The 22,716-nt window shown below is 35.7% G+C and overlaps 1 protein-coding gene across 1 annotated transcript in view; it reads left to right on the forward strand.

Annotated features, from left to right (window-relative positions):
* Positions 1–22,716, forward strand: part of LOC113250826 (sodium channel protein type 2 subunit alpha) — an 81,829-nt gene that overhangs the window by 13,233 nt on the left and 45,880 nt on the right. Inside the window, exons 5-13 of the mRNA XM_057318264.1 lie at positions 243–334; positions 1,397–1,669; positions 4,205–4,268; positions 5,768–5,909; positions 6,050–6,256; positions 7,869–8,156; positions 13,034–13,381; positions 17,017–17,149; positions 21,798–22,036. Of these exons, the coding sequence (XP_057174247.1) occupies positions 243–334; positions 1,397–1,669; positions 4,205–4,268; positions 5,768–5,909; positions 6,050–6,256; positions 7,869–8,156; positions 13,034–13,381; positions 17,017–17,149; positions 21,798–22,036 (1,786 nt within the window). The remainder of the gene's footprint in view (positions 1–242; positions 335–1,396; positions 1,670–4,204; positions 4,269–5,767; positions 5,910–6,049; positions 6,257–7,868; positions 8,157–13,033; positions 13,382–17,016; positions 17,150–21,797; positions 22,037–22,716) is intronic.

The following is a 22,716-nucleotide window of genomic DNA, read 5'->3' on the forward strand; positions in this document are numbered from 1 at the left end:
GATGCACTTTGGAAAAATTAGGAATCTAGTAGTTAATTTTATAACTTTGGATTCAATTAGCACTATAAAGTAATAAAATGAAGTTTCTCAAGTAACATAGACTATGATTGAAAACAATGCCATTTTTCTCTTAATTGGGAAATCTGATGGCAACGGTCATTGAAGTTGAAAAGGTCTTGATGAAAGACCAACATAGACTTAGATTTCCCTAAATTCTGAATAACTCTGATTTAATTCTACAGGTATGTAACAGAATTTGTAAACCTAGGCAATGTTTCAGCTCTTCGAACTTTCAGAGTCTTGAGAGCTTTGAAAACTATTTCTGTAATTCCAGGTAAGAAGAAACTGGTATAAGGTGGTAGGCCCCTTATATCTCCAACTGTTTCTTGTGTTTTGTTATTGTGTTGTGTGTGAACTCCCTATTACAGATATGTGACAGAGTTTGTGGACCTGGGCAATGTCTCAGCGTTGAGAACATTCAGAGTTCTCCGAGCACTGAAAACAATTTCAGTCATTCCAGGTGAGAGCTAGGTTAAACACCGAGGCTGACTTTACTGCATTGGTGCTACAATCACAGCTTTTGTGCATAAGCCTTTTGCTTGTCACACTTTGCAAAGAAATACGTAAAAAAGCAAGAATCAGGACATCATATTTTGGATGGGTTTGATTCTTTGCTTTTACTTCTTGCTTTCTTTAAAACTGTTCTAAATCAGCCTTTGAGTTTAACAGGTCTTTGCATGAGGCATTTGCAGTAACAGGCTACATGGTTTGCATCCTGTAACATCAAGCTTTCCGCATAGAGGCTAAACTATGAGGCGTTCAGACTGATGCAAATTTGACCATTGAGGTCGAAAACTGGTGATGTTCTTATCTGCAGATAAATGAAAGAGCAAGAGATAGCATGAGTGCTGCATGGGGCTCAGTTTTCAGATGTCTTCCTTTTTTAACCCATATTCAAGCTTGCAGAATTCGCAAATATATAACCTCATAATCCATTGACTTCAAGATTTCTTACTACTCTATTCATAAAGATTTTTCTAAAATCAATAAGAGGTTAAGGAGTAAGACATCTGCAAATAAAAGCAAAATATTTACACAAGGTTGGTGTTTAAGCATGAATAACAAAATCATTTCTTTTGCTCTAAGGGGTATTTGGAAATATACTTTTGGTTCATTTCCATTCACAGTTTTCTAACGAACATACAAGTTCTGCTTTCATTCATTTTCACCAGCTACAGGCTTTTCATGAAAATGTTATTCAATCACAAACATTAAACTAATATTGTTGGCATTCTGCATGACATCTTTATTTTCCAGGACAAGTTCATGATGTTTTTGTTGATAACATAGCTGTTGAATAGTATATTGACATTCCTCCCTCTGATTTTATTCGTAGGCCTGAAGACCATTGTGGGGGCCCTGATCCAGTCGGTGAAGAAGCTCTCTGATGTAATGATTCTGACTGTGTTCTGTCTGAGCGTGTTTGCACTAATAGGACTACAGCTGTTTATGGGCAACCTGCGGAATAAATGTTTGCAATGGCCCCCAGATAATTCTTCCTTTGAAATAAACATCACTTCCTTCTTTAATAACTCATTGGATGGGAACGGTACCACTTTCAATAGGACAGTGAGCATGTTTAACTGGGATGAATATATTGAGGATAAAAGTAAGATATACTCTTTTAACCATTAAGTTGTTTAGTCCTTTAGTTAAAGAAATACATATAGTGGAAATTGTCTCAATTTTAATGTGAACTAAATGACTTAAGCAATTTAAGATAACACACGTGATACAGAAATCAAATGATATTTATGATATGATGATATTTTACTCCTTTTTCCTTACCTATCAATCAGTATAATAAAAGTTATCATTTGAAAATGTGTTATCTTTTCCTAAGACAGTATTGAAAGCAATACCATTTTATTTGGTATTTGGTAAGCATTGATCAGGAAGGAGTTTTCAGTCATGTAGTAAATAAATCAATAGTTTGAACTCTTCGGTGTATTATGCTGAAACAAATGCATTGTTAAGAAGACTGGGGAAAAATAACTTGGCCTTATTTGGTTGACTCATTGTATGTATTGAGTGCATATGATATATCTGGAAATAGAGAAATCATTCAGCACGATGGAAATCTACGTTTGTGTATTCATCAGAAACTTAAGCAACCCCAATCCAGCCATTCACTTATTGATGATGGGAAAGTGTAAACTCAAACCCAATCTCTGTTATTGTAATTTATCCTTTTGGGGTCAGCCATTGTTTTAGAGTTGTTTATCAGTATAGTTTGATTTTATTTAGGAATGGACATCAGAATACAGTTATGATGCCATATACTTCAGTATAATTTTTACCACTGAAGCCAGCCTCTGTGTCATGTGGATGTCCAAGTCCTCCCTCTCCATGTGCAATTACCTAGCCAACTCCCATTGGTCTTTTGATTATCAGTATTCTACTGGGATACTTATTCTAAAGTATCCATCATGGTTTTTAGAACCATGTGAAATTTTATCCCTTCTCAAATTATATTCATGTTTAAAGAGTTAGTATTCTTATGAAGATTTCTATAACAGAGATTAAGACTCATTGGATAGTTTTTAAAAAATTCATGATTTATGGGATTTCCTACTTATTAATATTGTAATAACAGCATAGTAACAATATTTGCACATAAATATTTTCTCTATTTCTGATTATTTCATTCAGATAAATTTCTATTAATAGAATTTGGTGGGGGGTGTCAAAGGGTATAACCAGATTAAGGCTATGGAGATAGAGTGTCAGATTGCTCTCAAGAGAGATCATACCACTATATAATCCCTACAGAACTGGTCATCTTACTGAACTCTCCCTAATATTGACTATTACGGTATTTTAAAATCTTTTGGTAGAAAAAATTATTATTGCAGTAGAATTTTTAAACTATGTTTATTAGTACCATTAACAAGTTATATATTTCGTATAACGTGAATTATCTGTTGATTTTTTTTACCCATTATTTCATCAAGTGATAGTAAATTTTGGAGAATTCACATGAATTCTTTCATTTATCAAGCATGTTAACATTTTGTCCTTTTCTGGCAAATGTATTTAGCTTGTTTTTCATCTTATTGCTTGTTTTTGATGTTTAAGTGATTTTCATATTTAGGCAATATAGTTATCAAATTTGTTTTCATTTTTCTCTATTTAAGTTTAGAAAATGCTTCTTAATTTGGAGATCATAAAAATATTCCCTTAGATACTATACATATAAAGGAACCACCTATATCCTATATAAAAACACTTAACTATTCTTTGTATCATATTAATATACTTGTTTTTAAATCTTCAATCTTTAAAAATCTAGACATATTTTTTTGGTATATATTGTGAGGTAAGGATCAGAAACTTTTTGCAAAACTACAGCCCAGATTTCCCTGTATAATATATTAGGGGATTCCTTCAGTATAGGCTTTAACTAGTCCTAAAAACAACTACAATAATTTTTTGTGGGGTATATGTATGTGTTTTGATGTTATATGTTTTTGTATGTGAATATGTATGTTTATGAATGTATATGTTTTTTGAGATCATCTTTGCAACTTATTGAAGTTATACATAAGGTTTCCCTAAGAATAGAAATTAGATATACTTAGAAAATTATATACCTTCAAAGAAACAGGTTTATGCTGTTCCTTTGAAGGACATTAATCAAGCCAGAATCCAAAACACAATATTTATTTAAAGCATCATAGAAAGGAAAAACCTAACCTCACTTTTCACAGGAAATTAAGTTAAAACTGGTAGGAAAAAATATCTGAATCTATTTTGAGACCATGCAAAAGGGTACTTATAAAGTACCCTTTCTCTCACTTTTTGTGCCAAACAGCTTTGACTCTTTTTTTTTAACTACCCCAAGCAATTTGAGTTTATATTTGTAATAAATGCTGATAAGAGAATCCTATGTTATTCCTTCCCCCAAAAAATTCTTTTTAAAACAGAATTTCTAAACATTTGTTTAATAAAAAATTTTATATTTTGATATTTGTTTAGTGTTCAGTTATTATTAAAATATTTTCATTTAGCCATATACATATTTATTATTTTATCCATTTCATTATGGTTGAAAGAAATTATGAGGTCTGTTATCTGAACACAATGGCTGATGTGTTTTGAGGGGTTTTTTAATGATTCTTTCTATTCCTCACTCTTTAAATAGGTCACTTTTATTTTTTGGAAGGGCAAAATGATGCTCTGCTTTGTGGCAACAGCTCGGATGCAGGGTAAGTGATGTTTCGTATTGAGTTTCAGTCCACACTGCTCCATCAGCCCTGATAACTTGCCACCTCCCACCCACCCAGCCCTCCCTCACTCCTCATTCAAAGCCCTCCATAAATTCCACTTCACGCCGATTCTCAAAATAGCTGAAATAAGTGTGGATTCTCACCTCCTTCACACACTCATATGCGGCAATTATTTTTCCATACTAGGTCACAGCTAATCTTCCAAATTAGTTCAATGGAAAATAGAAAAGCAGTATATACGTATTAGAAGATTAAGTTAATGGAATTCATAAGCATGTACTTTTGTAAGTGTGATATTATATATATGCTAATGTGGTCTCCATGGCTTCAAATGTAAGATCTCTGAAGATAATGTCAGTATCTGAGTCATGGTGAGTGTGTGTCGAGCATATTTTAGCAAAGTGGTTAAGAGCACAGGCTGGAAAGTTAGCATGGATTCAATCCTGACTCTACCAAATAACACTTCCTCCCCTTGCCTTAGTTTCCTCCAGTGATAAATGGGTATAATAATAGAGTTGCTGTGAGGATTAAATGGATTAGTGAACATGTAGCTATTACAGCACTCAATAAGTGCTTTTGATTATTATGATTGACATGTGAACTTTGTTATTAAGAATTATTGCACTTGGAGCTAAAGCCTAGGAAAATTCAGAGAAATAATTACCTTTCCCTGTTTGGCAAGAATTTAGAACCATAGAAGAAGTCTGTTGTTCTTCAATGGAAGGTGATGTTGTGGACATTAATAACTAATACCTGAGACTTTTCATTTGGCTCATATGATAAATATTGTGCTGCCTTTTTCTCCAAATCCCAGTGATAAGTAGCACAGACTAATTTTAATTCCTTGTCTGTACCATTACTAAATGCTTTACATAGAATATCTTATTCAACGCTTGTATATTTGTAAGGCAGGTCCTGTTATTAGCCCTTTCTTACATATGAGGTGCCCAAAGATTAGCAAAGTTAGGAAACTTACTCAAGATCATGCATCCCAGAAGTGTCAGGCACAATACTGGGGCCAGGTTTGGCTTGATCATTAAAGTCATAACTGTGAACTGTGACATTCCCTCCTCTCCATGTGCCCCCATCCATCCTTCCTTCCCCCCTCTTCTCTACTGCCATACTCACACACACACTCTGCATCTAGATATCTTCAGTGAAAATCAGTTTTTTCCCTGTAGACTTATTCTTCTGTTCCTTCTACAAGTCCCAGAAGATATTAATCATGATATGATTGCTTTTATATGGAGACATGATAAATATAATGACAATTATGAATCACAGAGGAATCCACAAATAGACCTAATATATTCTGTTATTATGTAAATCAGTCCACATAGTGTTGGGTTAAGTGCTGGGTAAGGTGAGAGAAATCTGTTTTCCCTACTGTCATATAAAGTAGACATTGGCATCTATAAAAACAGGAAAGTCACCCACCAGACTTGCAGTACTGACTTCTTCTTTTAATCTAATTACAGCCAGTGTCCAGAAGGATACATCTGTGTGAAGGCTGGTCGAAATCCCAACTATGGCTATACAAGCTTTGACACCTTTAGTTGGGCCTTCTTGTCCTTATTTCGTCTCATGACTCAAGACTTCTGGGAAAACCTTTACCAACTGGTGAGAACAGATAAAAGGATTCTTCTAGGAAGCATGAAATACTGAGATCAAGGGAATTGCTATAAAATACTGTGTTACTTGGGAGTGTGAGATTTTAGCATCTATATAAAATTTAACAAACTATCTCTCACATTTTTCAGACACTACGTGCTGCTGGGAAAACATATATGATCTTTTTTGTGCTGGTCATTTTCCTGGGCTCGTTCTACCTGATAAACTTGATCCTGGCTGTGGTGGCCATGGCCTATGAGGAACAGAATCAGGCAACTCTTGAGGAAGCTGAACAGAAAGAGGCTGAATTTCAACAGATGCTCGAACAGTTGAAAAAGCAACAAGAAGAAGCTCAGGTACAGATAGCAAGAGCGTAGAGCTCTTTTGTGTTTGTTGATCTCAATCTCTGACTGCACCGGTGAGGTCAGCGACATTTACTGCACAAAATCAGCAGCGGATAAAAGTAACACTTGAAACGTGTCATATGTGTTGCTGTTAGGAGCCTGTTCGAATTTTAGATTGTTATTTTATGTTGATGATTACTGTCAATGCTGATAGCATCAAAACTTTGAGAATTATAATTGCTTTCTTGACTTTTTTTTTTCCTCCCTTGTGACTCCTCATTTACTCAGGCTCACGAAGTATTGAGATCTATATGCCCTCAATTTTCTGGGGAAGAGGAATTTGTTATAGTTGCTTCTTCATTAGTGTCAGTAGAGGTGGGAAAGATCAGAAAACCAGAGTCAAACTGAAAAGATTATTTCCTAGAATCTGGAAAAGGAAAGATCTATTTAATATTCATTTTTATATGAAGGGTATTTAAATGCAAATTTACAGATTGCATAAGAAAAACCCTGGTGTATAAATGTAGTAAGTCACCACATTCTCTGCCTCCTATCCTATAAAAATAATTTAATTTGGATTTGATAAGACTTCAAAATAAGGCAAGAATTGCTCTAATTGTATTTGCTTGATTTAATGGCATTAACTAATCCAAGTGCCTATTTTTGGCTTCTCTTGGATCTTGACTACAGTTTCCTTTTAATACTGAGTATCCTAAATATTTAATAAAGGTCAGATAGATAAAATATACTGGGGTAACAGCAACAAGATAGGATACTATACCTTTCGCGGGACGCCTGGGTGGCTCAGTTGTTAAGCGTCTGCCTTTGGCTCAGGGCCTGATACCAGGGTTTTGGGATCGAGCCCCGCATCGGGCTCCCTGCTCTGCTGAGAGCCTGCTTCTTCCTCTCCCAATCCCACTGCTTGTGTTCCCTCTCTTGCTGGCTGTCTCTCTTTGTCAAATAAATAAATAAAATCTTAAAAAAAAAAAAAAGACTACCTTTCCCAAAACTGTACTCTTATAATTTAGAAATTCATTCAGATGCCATGATCTGGGATATATATATATATATATATATATATATATATATATATATATATACATACATATATGAATGATCTGTAGTATGTTTTTGTGGTACATTTCTTAGTGAAATACTTCACTTAAGTGAGAGATAAAAGTTTATCAAAATAAAATACTTGGCTGAATTAAATTCAGTAATTTAGATTGGCACTAAAAATTAGTGTCAAGTGGATGTGTGATGGATCAGGTTAAAATAGGAAACCTTTAATTCTTAAATTCTTTACTTCATATAGTGGTTAAGTCAGAAAAATTTGTTATGATATTTGAATGTCTTGCTCATATTGTTGAATAATTAGAGAGCATAGTGAGAGGCCAGAGCTTTCAAGTTTCCATCAAAGTCCCATGTATCATCTTCCACGTGTCTTTTGAATTTAATTCTTTAATTGGTTTAATGACAATGCATGGTCTTCCAAAATATGGAGCAGAATGGAGAGTTGTTTTCCACGATCGTGCTCATGATACTGAAGAGAGATTAAGTAGTGAACGGGGATAGCGTTTTTCGAGGTTTGGATGCAACTACCTCTTCCTGTCTGTGCTTCTAGGCAGCGGCTGCAGCAGCGTCTGCTGAATCAAGAGAGTTCAGCGGTGCCGGCGGGGTGGGAGTTTTCTCAGAGAGTTCTTCAGTAGCATCAAAGTTGAGCTCCAAGAGTGAAAAAGAGCTGAAAAACAGAAGGAAGAAAAAGAAGCAGAAAGAGCAGTCTGGAGAAGAAGAGAAGGAAGATGGGGTCCGCAAATCCGAATCCGAAGACAGCATAAGAAGAAAAGGTTTCCGTTTTTCCTTAGAAGGAAGCAGGTTGACATATGAAAAGAGGTTCTCTTCTCCACATCAGGTAAAGATATTATTAGCTTACACAAATTGCATTTTCATAACAGACCATTTTTAAGAGATATGCCAGAATTTGGTAGAAATAAAACCACGTTCCCCCTCAATGGCACCGATCTATCAGAATTGTAATGTTCATCAAGTGTTGTGTTTATCACCTCAGAGACTTTGTGCGTTTTGCAACTTTTTGAAATCCCAAGAAAGCATTTTTAGAGCATAGACCCCACTGTGCTTGGGAAGGTTTCTGGTTTTCAGGTTTTGTGAAGACTCAAACATCTCGGGGCAATTTTCCACATGAGAAATTATCAGCAGATGGTTCCCATCCCTTTTTAGCTACACAACTGTGCCGGGACCCAGTGCCTATGGGTTTTCTGAGTGGCAGGTTCCTAGAAGTGAACCATGTATTCTTTCAGACCATCTGTGTAGTTGTTCCCATTCACATACAAACTTCATTGGAAGAATCTTTCTTCAGACACTTGTTTCAAAGGAAAATGAAGCAAAATTTTTCTAGAAGTGTAGCCAAAATTCTTAGGTGGGAATGCGCTAAGGAATATTTATGACACTAAATAAATAGTGGTGTTTAATTGCATTTGATTATCTCTCTCATGTTTAATGTGGGATTTGTGCTGAAAGAATATCCTGATTATATGGGGCAGTAAATGTTCACTGGATGCCTGTAGCTTATGTACCAACACAAGCTGTTGAGACTTTGAAATTTGGGATCCTTAAATTTTGAAATTACCTAGAGAATTACCAGATACAGAGTTTCTCAGAAGATAATGTCACCAGTAGTGAAACCTTAGTATGATTTAGTAACCATAACAATGAGAACAATACTGATGGCAATGATAATGGCTGACACTTACATAATCCATTGCAGCTTTCGGTATGAACTCACTTAAGCCCTTCACTACAGCCCTGAGTAGGTACTGTGATCATCATCCCCAGTCTGCAGATGTGAGAATGGGAGGGCTGCATTCTTTCTCAAGTGCTTATTTTATCCTTGGTGTTCTTTTTACGTTATCATAAGTAATGCTAATATTATTTTCACTATTAGGCCCAGTGAAATTGAATAATTGCTAAATGTCATATAGTTATTAAGGGCTGAGGTGGTTTTCAAATTTGATATGACACTGAAACTCCTGAACTTTCCACTTTAACAGCCTGACTAGAAAGAATATTTTAAAAAAACTGATAAAGAAACTTACAATTTGATTTCACTAAAAAGATACATGTATTTAGGGTTATACTTGCTCTTCATATAGTTTGTAGTATATACAGTCTCACAGAACCTCATATTTAACATGTGTAAAATTTTTATAGGTCAATTCGATTCATTCCAAGTCCAAATAACATTATGAGAGAGAATAGATTAAAGGATTAGTGGGGTTGAATTTATATTTAAAATAGAATTTGTTTTTAATTCTACATTTTATATTCATTCTCATTCATGTTGTTGTCACAATCATTATGATTTAATCTTAATAAATGTGAATTCCTTAAAAATCAAATCCCCTTTTTACAGCATTGGTCATGTTGAAAAGGAAGAAAGGAGGGAGGGAGGGGAGAAGGAAGGTAGGTTACTAGAGATAAAATGGCCTAAATTTGAAACTGCAGATCACCAGGCACCACAGTCTCTTCAATTTGTTTCAATTCAGATCCTACAGAACTAATTCTAGGTGAAATAGTGAAGCCTGAAAAGGTTAAGTTCTGACCTACTTCTTTCTGCAAATTTTGCCCACAGATACAACATTTCCCCAGTACTGTCTTCTTTGTAACTCTATTTCCTAGCTAGTTGGGTGTAATAAGTGATTACTGACTTATACAACATGCAACATCTGGCTCAAATTGATATTTGTTTCTTAAGTAGTATCTGTATTTTAAAAGATTGAAAACCTTTCCTTTTAGCTGGTAAATAGATGCATAGTTAAGAAGATGGAGAGGGAGAGAGAAGGAGGATAGGGGAAAGATATAGAGAGGGAGGGGAAGGGGGGAAAGACAAAGAGAATCCTGAATTTACACTAATCCCACTTTCCAAGTCCCTGGAAGTAATACAGAAAATATTAAGGAAGGTAGAGGTTCTTAAGATACAGTACCAAAAGGCCCATTGTTAGATTTTTTTGAAAGTCCAAGACCCCAAAGTATTAAAGACTACTGTTTTGTGGTGACACGATGGAAAGGCAGTTGTGTTGGTAACGATTTCTATTTTCATATTGAAAAAACATATATATAATATAGGCTTTTACTGCAAGATTCTAATTTTCTCAGTAGCATAGGTGGATTGTATGAAATATTTCTTAGGCTTTAGTTTGACTTGTTAGTGTGGAAGATGGGGGAGAAGGAAGTCAAGAGGACAACCTCTAATCAAGTCTCAAGACAATCAATATTGATTTATTTTATTTTATTTTTAAAAAGATTTATTTATTTATTTTAGAGAGATAGCACATGTGCAAGTGGGGGGAGGGGCAGAGAGAGAAGGAGAGAGAAAATCCCAAGCAGACTCTGTGCTAAGTGCAGAGTCTGATTCAGGACTCAGTCTCAGGACCCTGAGATCATGACCTTAGCCGAAACCAAGAGCTGGTTTCTACTGAGCCACCTAGGTGTCCCTGGATATTTTATTCTGAAGATACAGTCGACTTTCTTAAGTTATTAGACATAGTCGACCTTCTTAAGTTATTAGTTCACTCCCTATTTATAATAAAGCAGGAGTTTTGCTTTTTAGAGATTCATTTGTTATGGCAGATTTTTTGTATTGCCCATCCTTTATTTGTGGTGCAGCATTTGATTGTTGTGGATTTAGATAATTAATGCAAGCATTAGAAGATGATGTTAACAGATGGAGCACAGTCGTTTTTCATACAGCTGTCTCATGTAAGCTGTGCTCTTGTATGGCATAATTCACCTTTGAACTCAGAGGGAAACCTTGTGTATAATTTTATAATTTATTTCCCTCCAACCCTTCCATTGGCTCTAATTAAGTGGAGTACTTGTAGTTAAAATATAAAGTCTTACTAAGAGTGATACATATAGTTTCTACCTTATTTCTTATTGCCAAGCATTTCGTGCCTGCCTTTTTGAGCTGATGATAGCCAGTATGTCACAAATCCTGTAATTCTCATGTTTTTATACCTTCTTCAAAGTCCGTTGTGAAGAGATAAAAGAGGTGAAAGAAATTGGGTAGTAATCTAAGAGAGACATAAAAAAATAATTACTTACATGGAAAACAATAAAGGAAAAGAAGGAATCTTACTAGTGAAATTAGTAATAAGATGACAAAACATGGGAGCAGGAAAAGGAGAAAGGACATCTTTTGGGGGAGCAGATCAGTCTCTTTAAATGTCCTTTCTGTAATTAATGAATAGGATTCCATAATGTAAGATAGTTTTTAAAGCTTACAAATGTTTTACAGATATTTATAGACATTATTGAGAAAAATTATTTTTTAGCCAAAAAGAAAATTAAAAGCATACTTGTTGGTAAGGAAATATAAAAAAACATATGGGTACAAAATAATTTTATTTAGCTTTAAATCCTTTGGAGAGAAAAAGATAAAACTAATAACATTTAAATGATTAGATTAGTATTCTTTTTATTAATAATCCTAGAAATCCAACTCCAGCCAGCTTAAATGAAAAACAGAGAACTGAATAGATCAGATAAATAATATCTGTGAGTAGCTTTAGGCATGGCTGGATTCAGAGGCTCAAAACATGTTATTATGGCCAAGTATTTCTCCATATTTCAAGCCTAAATTCTTCCAATACAGTGGCAAGATGCCACTGCAACTTCAAACTTATATTCAATATTCTTAGCAACCCCAACTGAAAATGCACCTCTTTCTCAACAATTGTAAAAGAAAAAGGTGGCTGCTAATGGACGAAGCAGGCTGCCCTGCCCATCTTTAAAGGGTTCTCTATGGCCTGAGGTGTGGAATGCACTCATTGGCTGGGCCTGGGTCATAGTCTTGACTGAGGATCATTTGTCAAGGATAATCAGGGTACGTTGAAAGAAGAACGAAAAATGGATGTCGGACAGGCAAGAAAGTGTTTACAATAGTGAAGTTATAAAAGTAGACTAGTAATAATCAGGAAGTGTTTGTGTTCAAGAAATCTGTGTTTAAGAATCAAGGAAAACTGCATTGTGGCAGTGACAATGTAGCCATTTAGAAATCTGTGTAATGACTGTGACCAAATACTTACTGGAAATCAGGCTTTTGTGAATATGGTACTTTTCAGATTTCTTGAGAGACAGAAGAGTGAAAATCAGGGAATGAATCATACAGTTCTCTCAGCTTGATTTATTTAATTTATTCATGAAGACATTATAAAATATGCAAAGGGAAAGGGAGAAGCTGCTCCTTGTACTATAATTAAACAGACCTACTAGCAAGATTGATTTTATTTTCCTCTGTGGTGAGATCTGCATCAGGGTGTGGTCACTAGTGAGCTCTTACTGGGCTATATTTTTGGCTTCAAAGGATCTAAATGTAGTTGTGTGTGTTTAGTTGCTTTCCATTGGCATGTTAAATGAGATTAGTTTCTAGAATAGGGTCTAGCAAAAAATTCTGTTCTAGGTGCCAATAATGGGACAAAGTAAATGTCGAGGGGTATTTGCGACTATCTTAAGGCATCTGTAAAATAGAAGTGACAGAAGATAAAAAATGGAGGAAGGGAGAAAAAGGGAAAGCAAAACAGATGAGGTGAGCCTGGTAGAGAGTGCCAGCACACCACCAGCATTTACCACAGGAGCGCATGGTTCCAACTTGTCCCATGACTTATCCTCTGGTAAGTCAGCAGATCTGAAACGAGTCAAGTCTCATATGTTGGGGATGACTGCTCTTAATTCTTTTCATCTGTGTTTTGTTTGCTTTCTTATTATTCATAGTCCTTATTGAGCATCCGTGGCTCCCTTTTCTCTCCAAGACGCAACAGTAGGGCGAGCCTTTTCAGTTTCAGAGGTCGAACAAAGGATATTGGCTCTGAGAATGACTTTGCTGACGATGAGCACAGCACCTTTGAAGACAATGACAGCCGGAGAGACTCTCTGTTTGTGCCACACAGACATGGAGAGCGGCGTCACAGCAATGTCAGCCAGGCCAGCCGTGCCTCCAGGGTACTCCCCATTCTGCCGGTGAATGGAAAGATGCACAGTGCCGTGGATTGCAATGGAGTGGTCTCGCTGGTTGGCGGCCCTTCTGCCCTCACGTCTCCAGCTGGACAGCTCCTTCCGGAGGTGAGGCCAATGAAAACTGCCACTGTTGGGAAGGGACCTGTGGCTGGGGCAGGCAGGAGTATTTTTTGATTTCCATATCCAGGGATTTTGTTAAGTCTTTTGTTCGGGTTGGTTCACTCTAGCTGTGAACTCACTTTGTCAAATTTTTCTATTTAGATGTTTCTACAAATTAATTAAAAATATAGGTTGGCTCTCACAGAATCTAATTAGAAGTATTCATCATTATATGGGAAGAAGAAAAGGATATCCTTCAAGGCCTAGGGGTATGATATTTGCCAAAAAAGCACAGCAACAATTTATCAAACATGATGTTTAATTAATATAATCAAATGAAATGCAAGAAATGATATAAATATGCAACTGAAGGATCTTGTTACCACTGTTCCATTAAAAAGAGAATTTGATACTTCTTCTTGAAGTAGATACTGTTACTAAAGACATCTAAATCCTGCAATGCAACATTTCTTTTTCTTTGCAGGTCAGAGTGCTGTAACATTTTTAGCACCCACTCAAATGACCCCAGCCATTGTACCTTTGTGTGGTAAAGAAGTCACTCAAAGTACCTGGTAGGGTCATGCATTGCAATTTTTAGAGCAGATTTCATTTTTTGTGTTACTATCATGATTTCTTTTTGTAAACAAAGAGGCTCTAAATCAAACATATAAAAAAGAGTTTCAACTAAATAGCAGACACTTACAGGGATATATTATTGACATTTGCCTTTGTAAAACATAAGGTGCTTCTTAACTTTGGTAATAAATAAGATTTTATTGCCCAACATAAAACTATTCTAGCAATGTCATTGGGTTGTATTTTATAGTTTGCCAAATCATATTGTAATCTTCTTTGTATGATTTTTCTAAAACAAGCCCATTTATTATAGTTGGAGAAGCTCTTTCAGCCACATTAAAATCATATGGAGTCAGCTTTCTGTCATCTAAAAGAGGAGCTTCTTACCGCTTACCTAGGTTACAGAAATAGCCATTGATCGCTTTTTTCCCATGGCCTCTCCCTACCACTTTCTCCCAAAGAAACATCCAAGTACCTGGAGTCAGATAAAATAGTGAAAAAAGTAGAACTTTGTAGTGAAGGAACCAGGAAGAATGCAGAAGGAATATCAACTTCTCTGTTAAAATAATCATGGCTGACTATGTACCAGACACTGCCTGGAACACTTTACATGTGTTATTTCATTAAGTCCTCACGACAACCCTTTATGATAGGTACTAATATTATCCCCATTTTAAAGAGGAGGAAACTGAGGCCTGTGCATGATGGAACTAAGATTTGACCCCAGGTGTGTAAGCTACTGACCCTGCATTCTATCCATACTGCAATATTGCCTTCCATTGAATTTTTTTAACTTTCTTAAATGGAAAGTAAGAAATGGCTAAGGAAGCAAACATTTTCATTTTAGCCCAGTGTTTCTCCAAATATACTTGACCCTCAGACTACTTACATCAAAATTCCAAGGGATGCTTCTTAAAACTGGATATTCCTCATTTCCCTCTCCCCCAACCCCTGGCAGTCACCATTCTGCTCTCTGCTTCTGTGAGTTTGATGGCCAAAGGGTACAAAATTTCCATTAAGCAAGATAAATAAATTCTGGAGATTTATATAGCATAATGCCTATAGCTAATGATACTGCATTGTAGCCTTAAAATTGGCTAAGATGGTAGATTTAATGTTAAGTATTCTCATCATGAATCATAACAACAACAACAACAACAACAATAAAGGGATGAGTGGAAACTTTGGAAGGTGATGGAGATGTTTGTGGCCTTGATAGTGGTAGTAGTTCACAAGAGTATACTCACTGAATTGTGTATATTAAATATACACAGCTTTTTACGTGTCAGTCATTCCTCAATAAAGCAGTTTAAAGAAAAAAAAAATAGAGATTCCTGGGCCAATCAAGACTTACTCAGACCAAAAGAGTGAAGAGAACAGATAAATGTTAATTGAACAAACAAATCCGCAACTTCTTTGCATAATACAAGGAGTATCTCAGAAAATAGAATTTGTCAGTAATTACCATAAAACCCCTGTCCTATCAGAGAGGATAGGATACATCTCTGAAGGCAAATGGGAGCCCATTTGAAGCAAAACTTACTGAAATCCTTTTATTTCCCACTCCATCATGTCCATTCTGCAGTCACACAGCCAGGCGCTCAGAGGCAGGGCACTGAGCCAAAGGTGCAGACAAAGGAGTAGGCTTTGAGAGACTGCAGAGGGGGAAATGAGAATAGAAAATAAACCGCTGAAGCCAAATGATACCCACCAAAGCACACAGTATCCTTGACATGTAAATTCAATAGAAGCAATTTAACTTAAGAAAGAATTTCCTCAGTAATATCATTAGAAGATCAGAAATCTATCATTAAAAATTAGACAGATCTAGGATTGCACATATAGTTCTGTACAGAGCAGAAGAGACTAGATGACCTTTAAGTGACCCTATTTTTTTCTTAAAATTTTGCCTCTCTGACCAGGCCAAATATTTTAATTTCTGAAAAACAGCCTTTTGATTTGAAGGCCTTTAGTTTCAACAGGGAGGAGTAATTTATTTTCTCATCAATTTTGCTTCTCTTCTACCATAAAATTAATTTTAGAATGGCCTGTATGGATGTCTGTCACCATTAATGGCAATCATATCAACTAAGTGGAAACTTTGCTTTTGAATATGTCTGCATCGGAAGGATGCAGGTTAATAAAATAATGTTAATTACTCATTCCACAATAAAGTCAAAGTAGATGAACAGGACTCATATTGCTCTTTGAAATAGGGAGGATCCTCAACTAAAAATGACTTCTTGTGTATTATTAGCACTCAGATCTGCATTTGAAATGCATGAATTTTGCCCTTTCTTCCTGTGATAATTAACTTCCTTGTTTGATCTCCTAAAGTAGGAGTAAATTTCTGCCCATGTTGAAATCTTCCTGAGTGTATTTTGGAATAGAAAAGTATCAAATCATTTTATCATGGTTAAAAATCAAAGTTCCCCAAATTGGTGTTATTGACTTAAATTAGAGTTTCGGCACCAAGGATGTGTTGTTTTGTGGATGGTTTGTGGAGTTGTTTTGCAAATGTAAGACAGTTATAAATTAGTTCTAATATTTGCTTTTATTATTAAGGATGTTAGGAAATGTTACCTATTTATAATGAACAAAAGCATTTTACAAGTTGAATTCACATTTTAGGGGGAATGTTACTAATGCATATTAGGGAAACCTTAGAAATTGTTTCCGTACATTAAACCATGAATATGTGTCTGTAAAGATATAATAACTCAACCTGAGAGTAAATCAAGGAACAATGAGTTTCAATCTGAAGTTCTAGGTAGGATTGGTTGAAATGCTAAAAGGTTAGCTATGCAATGGTAGGTATGATCCCTCCAGTCAAAAGCTCCACTGTGGAGGAATTAAAGTCCATCTTGATTGCAAACCCAAAAATCACTGAAGGCTGAAAATCTGATGGGCTTTGAAACGCTTCCCAAGAATGCTGATTCCAGCAATATCTTAATGAGCTGTTCTCATCTGGTGGGCATTTAGTTAAATAGTACCTATTATAGGTACACTTTGGGTTTTGCTACCCTTAAGAATAATAGTTATTTTATCTGAAATTTTATTTTCAGGGCACGACTACTGAAACAGAACTAAGAAAGAGACGATCCAGTTCTTATCATGTTTCCATGGATTTGCTGGAAGATCCTACAGCAAGGCAAAGAGCAATGAGTCTAGCCAGTATTTTGACCAACACCATGGAAGGTATGTCAAAAGTCCTACAGTAGACCCACTTGGTGATACTTTGGTAATGATGAAAAAAAAATTACTTCCATAAAGTCCAAGAAAATTCTTCCTGACTTTATATCACATCAGCATTATGTCTTTTACCAGATAAAAGTAAAATCCATGTACAACACGTAGATTCTACTATCTTATACAGATTTTTACATTTAGCCTCCAGGAAGCTACTGCAAATTCAAGATATACTTGGAATACTGCTTTTGTAGATTAAATTCTAAACTGTTGAAGCTTGTTGTGTGTATGACAGTGAAAGGAGTGGAATGATAAATGTTTATTTTCATGATGATGCTAACCCATTTAAATTGTATTAACTGCTTGAGACAAAAGTTATAAAGTTCTTTGATTTAACCAGGAATATTAATGAAAAATGTGGATTAGGGTTTGATATCAACCTCTTTGAAGCAAATTTTTCAAAATTTTGTTGAACTATTTTTGCCTTTCCGTAACCAGAGTTTTACAATATATCAGCTCTTTCTTTAGTTGCAGATTGTATATCTGAGTAGTTAACATATTGTTTAGCGGTCTGGATCTTATAATGCCAAAATAAAGACTGTGGGGACAGCTTGATCGGTTATCGATTCTTGGTTCTGTTACATGTTAAATGTGTTAATTTAAGACTCTGAACTTAGTTTTTCTCATCAGTAAAATACAGATAATGAGATCTAGGCATCAGGGTGTTGTAAGAATTGAGACATCATATATAAAACACCTATGTATCTGGAATGTAGAAGGCAGTCAGTAAATATTATCATTATTGTCATTTTACTTTCATTGTTTTTGTTAATTCCCGTTTGTGTCTTTCCACACTGTAAGTGAATTTAAATGTGAACTATCAACTTCAACTACTTGGAAAATACTTTCATATAAAATATATTCTATCCTCCTCCCTTACCTGCCATCTCGCTTCTGTCCCTTTCTCTTTTATAGCCCCCCTTCTTTCTGCCCTCTCCCAGGTTGTATGTATGTGTGTGTGTGTAGGCGTGTCAAAGGAACAAGAAAGATGGCGAATGAGAGAGAATGCATGGGCACATGCCTTTGTTATTGTTAGTTATAGTTTCTCTTGGCATTGGACGGATTCTTGGAATAATTCTTTTCCAGTCTGAATGGGAAGATTTTTTTTATACTAATATCAGTACCAAAAGCCTAAAAGTCGCAGCCAGAAAAAACCCACAGTGTAGATGTCTGAATATATATCACAGCCACATCAGTATTACAAGACCCAATTTTCATAATATCTTAATGCAGTATCAGAAATCTTCTCACTGATTTCTATGGAATATTAAACTCAGTACGTTCTTCCCCAACCTCGCCTGCATTAGCTTGCACTCCCTCTTCTCCCCCAGCTGCCAGTAGCTTGCTCCTCCCTGTCCCTCCAGGTAAATCTTTTGAAGATGCTCTGGTCTTCTGCTCCTTGCCATAGCAAAACCACTGAGAGGAAGCTGCCAGTGGTTCTGCTACCGATGTCAGCAGCATGTCTGCTCCCTAAAGCAAGAAGTAGACAAGGAGACAGGGTAAGTCTAAATCAACAGTCCTACTTTTCACTTCTGATACCATTAAGTTTGAGCTAACGTAAGAAATTACTTGAAAACAGCAATCCACCACAAGATTGGCCTTGTCCACTAATTAAAATACAGAGTTCAAAATGAGTGTATCCACATGGCTCTCCATTGAAATGTGTCTCAATGGGCTTGCCTTGGATGTCCTAGAAATATGTATAAATTAGGAAGCAGAAGACTGAGTGTTTGGTTTAATACCTGCAGAGCTTTTTGACTTTATACTTTTGTGAGGGACAGTGGCAACATTTTCATTCTGTTTTTCATTGGTTGATTAGAATATAAACCTTTCTTTTCTTTATTCAATTGTATCTAAAAATTTTGAATGTGACATTGACCTAGGTTGGTTGTTCGCAATACTTCACATACACATGCATATTAGAGCTGTCTTACACAGTCCTTCCTTTTTTGGTCCTGCTAACCGTGGAAAGATTTCTTAGGTTGACATAATTTGTTTATTTGGGGATCCTTTCTTCTAAGTCTAATCATGTTTAGTTTACTACCCCCCCACCTCTTTTTTTTTTTTTCTTTGAAGCAGGCTTGTTGATCCAGTTGGCTGGCATCTTTTGTTTTCCTTCTTTTGAACTACAGTCAAATCTCCATTGTCCAGGGGAATGAATAGCCTCTTACTTAATGAAACTGTAGGAGATGAGCAAAAAATGAATTGTTTGCTTTTCAAGTTTTAAATGCAAATCCATACATAAATGTTCCCTGGTCACATTCTTGGGAAGGATAGTGGGAGGGTAAGTTACAAACACCTGAGGAATTGAGGAGAACCAGCAAAATATCTAAACTGGGATGGAAGTCAATCTCAGTGTAGATAATCTACACAGGAATAATGGAGAGATGGCTGTCGTTCTTTCCTGAGTGCTTTGTTTTGTTTTAAAATGTAAGATTCTTCTCTCTGTCCCTCTCTCTCTCTCTCTCTCATTCTCTCTCACTGGCATGAATAATTGAATGATTTTATTTTAGAACTAAAACAACTTTGATCCACTTTTTCCTGGTGTCAAGATGAGCAACACTGCCTGAATTTTCCCTTTTGAACTTTTCTCTGGTTTGTTTGTTTGTTTTTTTCTACACAATTCCTGTTTGCTTCTCTTTACCTGCTAAATGACAAGTAGAATTTAAAAAATACTTATTCTGACGGTACACAGGCCAAGAGTTATTATTTCATTTCTCTTCTGTCAGTTACTGTAAATGGTATCTTTTTATCTTCAGTATAAATATGACATTGTTTAGGAGTCTTAAAAGCATCTTATGCAATAACTGGTTATTAATTTTACATTTTTCCTCTGATTTACACCTCAACTCTTCTTTATTGTTTACAAAATTACATATTAAGAAAGAGAGACATAAACTGTGCACTTGAAGAATTTTAGTATCTAAAGAGACAATTGAAGAATCTAGCTCTAATGGATTTCTGTTACCAATAATCAAGAAATTAATTTACTTTAGGAAATTGGTGAACTTACAGCATTAGTTAGTAGTTAATGTTTATCAGCAAAACAAAAAATCATTAGCTATGGCTGTGTTGATCCATTCCATATGCTGTTCTCTCCCCCATGAAGTTTAGCTTCTAGTGAACTGTATCAGGTTGGAAGGGATATTTCGTTGCTACAGTAGTAATACTAAGGTAACTGATCAGAGTCAAATATACTATGAATGAAAAAAGAATCTTTCCCTTTATTTTAGTGCTAAGAAGTGGTGGTCTCATATTTGGCAGAACAGATAATCAGGTGTGAAGTAATGCTATGGGCAGAAAGCAAGTTCTGCATTCTTATCCCACTCGAGTTGATTAAAAGATCATCTCACCAAAGAAGATAGTAATTTCTCACTTCCTAATTTTCTAAAATTCTTTGCCAGTATTTACCAAGTTTCAGTATTTTGAGTATCACCTTAAAGAGCTATGCAATTCTGTCTTCTCTCTCCTATTATTTAATTGAAAGCCTTCTTGAAATCATACTTTTTTCTATATAAATGTACTATGATATGAAATTTTATATCAGAGGTTTGCTATGATAGTTATATACTTTAATACATTAAAGTAAATTCACACCATGAAAATTTATGAATTCTACATATGTGCCACCTAAAATCCTCTTATATTTTACCAGTAGTACATGTCTCAAGTGAAACATTGATTTATGCTAACAGTGAGTATTCCAGTTTCTTAACATGTATATTTTCTCTTCTTTTGTGCCCTCTAGTTAAATAAAGAAATTTAGGGATAAGGAATCTTGTTGAGTTTAATATGCAAGCCTATATCTATAAAAAGCTTAACTGGAAACTTTGACAGACACTGGTGGCACTGACCAAACTATCTCATTGAAAGACCCAAAACACATATCTTTTTTTTTTAATTACTTTTTTTTTTTTATTCGACAGAGATAGAGACAGTCAGCAAGAGAGGGAACACAAGCAGGGGGAGTGGGAGAGGAAGAAGCAGGCTCATAGCAGAGGAGCCTGATATGGGGCTCGATCCCATAACGCCGGGATCATGCCCTGAGCCGAAGGCAGACGCTTAACCGCTGTGCCACCCAGGCGCCCCCCAAAACACATATCTAATCCAAGAAACTGAGATTCAGCATGACTGATAAAAGTTTTAAGACATCTCCTGTGAAGGGGTTCTTTGATAATGTGTGTGTGTGTGTGTGTGTGTGTGTGTGTGTATATATATATATATATATATATATATATATATATATATATATATATATATCTGGCTCTATCTGGAGCATGGATGAGCTTAACCCAAGTCCTCCCCATTAGTTTCAGATATTCTTGAAGATAATTTTTGAACAGTTTAATATCGCAGATAGAATCTGGGAAATTATGTTTAGCCAAAATAGATTTGGAAAGTTTACCAGCCTTTTTGTGCCCATGTTTTTATGACAGATAAGCCACGATAGGTCTTTTCCTGTTCCACCACCAGATTAATCCGTTAATGACTTGTGACAACTTTTATTTCTAAAAAAATCACTTTCAGTTTAAACCAAATGCTGCCTAATAAAAAGTAAGCAGTTTTCATGAGTATTCTAACTTTTTTTTTTTTCCAGAACTTGAAGAATCCAGACAGAAATGCCCACCCTGCTGGTATAAATTTGCTAACATGTGTTTGATTTGGGACTGCTGTAAACCATGGTTAAAGGTGAAACATCTCGTCAACCTGGTTGTGATGGACCCATTTGTTGATCTGGCCATCACCATCTGCATTGTCTTAAATACACTCTTTATGGCCATGGAGCACTATCCTATGACAGAGCAATTCAGCAGTGTGCTGTCAGTAGGGAACCTGGTAAGACTTGCTGAGGGTCCTTGCAAGAGTTCATGATTGCCTTAATGAATTTCATATATCACCTTTGAGTTAAATGTGTATTAATTGGCAGTGTACTCCTGGACAGCAAAAGTTTATCATCCCTTTTTTTATAACAAAAATATATTGCTGCATTTAAGCAGTGCACAAAAGTGAAAGATTTTATGTACAATTTGATTTAGAATTAAATTTGATTAGAGGGGCGCCTGGGTGGCTCAATCGTTAAGTGTCTGCCTTCGGCTCAGGGGGTGATCCCAGGGTCCTGGGGTCGAGCCCCGCATCGGACTGGGCTCCCTGCTCTGCTGGGAAGCCTGCTTCTTCCTCTCCCACTCCCCCTGCTTGTGTTCCCTCTCTCGCTGGCTGTCTCTCTCTCTCTGTCAAATAAATAAATAAAATCTTTTAAAAAAAGAATTAAATTTGATTAGAAAGATGATTATGAATTATAGAGGACATTAGTCTATGGTAACAAGATTGTGATGTGTTTCTCAGGTAGTTAGAATACATTCTTAATGACATAACTACGTTTATCAAGTTTTAAAATATGCCAAGTCAGATAATTTTGAAATATCATTTATAAACACTGAAGAGAATCTTTGGGAAGGAAATATCACATAGAGATTATTATTTCTGTTTGAATTTCTTCTGTAAATTTAGGAATTTAT

Source organism: Ursus arctos, unplaced genomic scaffold, assembly GCF_023065955.2.
Source record: "Ursus arctos isolate Adak ecotype North America unplaced genomic scaffold, UrsArc2.0 scaffold_1, whole genome shotgun sequence".
In the NCBI taxonomy this organism is placed as follows: domain Eukaryota; kingdom Metazoa; phylum Chordata; class Mammalia; order Carnivora; family Ursidae; genus Ursus; species Ursus arctos.